Consider the following 2,266-nt stretch of genomic DNA (forward strand, 5'->3'; position numbering starts at 1 on the left):
TTCTTCCTGGGCCTTTCAAGGATCCAATGTCTTTCTCAACAATAGAATGGGGGTTTCTGCAGGGCTCAGGGGCTCTCGTGTCACTATGGAAACCTGGCCTCTCCACCAGCTGCCTCATCCAGGCTTCTTGGCAAAGAACAGGCCTCAGAAAATGAGAGACCTCTCTGATGTCTCACAGAGTCCCGCCGCACGAATAAAGACCCAAGAGGAACCTGGGCTTCTGTTTGCTCTCAGGAGAAGGTCTGCACACTGTCCCTGCCAGGAGCACAAGGGGGACCCGTGGCCCCAGTTCTCAGAGCTCCTGACCACTGACGCTCGCCCCAACCTTAAGGGGTGGGGATGCGGCTGTGCATCTCGACATCTGTGAACTGGGGGCTGCCGCTGCCGTTGTTCTCCGTGGTGATGGGAGAGATGACGTGTTTAAGACGTAGAAGCATAGTAAAGAGCAAGATGAGCAAAATAGCCAGGAGACTCAGGAATAAGCCGACGTACATATAAAGGTTGGAGTACTTATCGGCTGTGGTGTCGACCTCTGTTGCCGGTGTGGGAAAGTGGGCCCTGCCAGTGAGGTTTCCATGGTGACGAAAATAGACCTCAGTCATCACTCAAGACTAGAGTTAATGCCTTATTCTCTTGTGCTAGTTCTCTCTCAATATTCTGCAGCCTCCTCGCTTGGTCTCCACATTCACTGGGCAGTTTAATGGACTCTGCATCATACTGGGGTCCCCTTCAGAGCGTAGTCCCCAACATGGCTTTATGCGGCTAGGACTGAGCTCTAACTAGGTTATAATCCCCAATGTAGCACCAAGGGACCCCAAGAAAATAACTTTTTATCCCCGTTTTCCACCACTTTCATTCTTGATCACTCAAAATAAATAGAGTGGGTACCCTTTATAACACTGAAGCTGAGGGAGGGGGGCAGGGGTAGGCCTAAGGCCCCACTTTAAGGTGAAACAAGTCACAGTATAGCAGACTTTTACTCTATCTGAGGACGGGAGTGGGGATGTGATTTGACCTATGGTATAGCTCGGTCTACATCAAAGCTTCTTCAACTGGGGGTCTCGACCCTGTATGGGGTCACGGAACAGAATATGGTCACGAAATTATTATTTATTTTCAGGAAATCTGAATCGTGTACCTATTTTATATATACCTCTATACCCACGTCACATAAAGATTCCTCGGACAAAAAGGGGTCACAAGTGCAAAGAGTCCCGGGCTAGATGATCCTGTCCTTATTTTAGTTGCGAGTTGGAATATTGGACCCGGAGATCCCTTTTGGCTCTGAGCAACAAGGATGCTCCAAGACTATGATCTGGATGACAATAAGAGCTTCCACATGAAAATCTCTGCAGGTCTGCCGGGGGGGCCTGGCTTAGAATATATACAGCCTCCAATTTGACTTCCTCTCTTAACCCTCCCCTAGAAAGGAAGTTGTCAGATTCTTGCCATGGTGCCACGATGGGGGCTCTGGATGTCTATGGGACACACTTCTCACAAACACTCTCTTCTCCCTCTGTCTTCAAGTGGAATGGAAGCACACGAAGTGGTGAATGGTCGGGAAGAAGCTGGTTCCACTATGCTCAGGAGACCTGGACCTTTAGGTGCATCTAAACCTTTGCCATCCTGTGAACAAACACACAGAGAAGCAAGTGTTTAAACAAATACAGAGCGAGACGTTTTCCTAGGAATAAAGAGATCTCGGGGGGGGGTAGTTTGCTATGGTTAAGACCCCTTTAGAAATATTTAAAAGTCTTAGGATTTTGAACATTTGTTTTTCTTGAACATGTGCTTTTAAGTTAGCAAGCAACTCAAATCACCAAACAGCAACCTCTAACTCAATTAGCCATTAGTCCTGCTGACTCAATTAGCCATTAGTCATGCTGTACAGAAGGCCTCGATAATAAGGTTGATAAGAGCAGTTGTGGATCAAGGAGGCAGCAGCTTCAGAGTCTGGGAAAGGAGAGAAGATCATATCTGACATCTGTGGCTCGGTGGCCCCTTGACAAGACAGATGGGACTTAAGGAAGATGTACCTTGCTGCCTTGTGGGATGGTTTGGGGGCCTTATGGGCTTTCGGGTAAACAGGGGGAGGATGTATGTAAGGGTCTGATAACATCGGGCTACCCTTTAACAGGGTCCCCAAACCCAGAAAGTATCTTTAATATGCAGGTGATTTCTGAGAAGGCCTCCAAGCCTAAAATAACATTGAAAGTGGGCTCGTTTCCAATGAAGCTCTACATTCTGTATGTTATCGCTTCCTTCT

At 47.8% G+C, this 2,266-nt stretch overlaps 1 protein-coding gene across 1 annotated transcript; it reads right to left on the bottom strand.

Annotated features, from left to right (window-relative positions):
* Positions 1-326: 326 nt before the first annotated feature.
* On the bottom strand, positions 327-925 carry SERTM2 (serine rich and transmembrane domain containing 2). Its single transcript, XM_051969067.1, has one exon. It carries the CDS (start codon positions 600-602, stop codon positions 327-329), a length of 276 nt encoding a protein of 91 aa, XP_051825027.1. The 5' UTR covers positions 603-925.
* Between the last annotated feature and the right edge of the window lie 1,341 nt (positions 926-2,266).

Source organism: Antechinus flavipes, chromosome X, assembly GCF_016432865.1.
Source record: "Antechinus flavipes isolate AdamAnt ecotype Samford, QLD, Australia chromosome X, AdamAnt_v2, whole genome shotgun sequence".
Classification (NCBI taxonomy): Eukaryota; Metazoa; Chordata; class Mammalia; order Dasyuromorphia; family Dasyuridae; genus Antechinus; species Antechinus flavipes.

What these genes read in the sequence shown, in the direction of transcription:
- SERTM2 (XM_051969067.1), bottom strand. Translation starts at nt 602, where the DNA reads ATGACTGAGGTCTATTTTCGTCACCATGGAAACCTCACTGGCAGGGCC.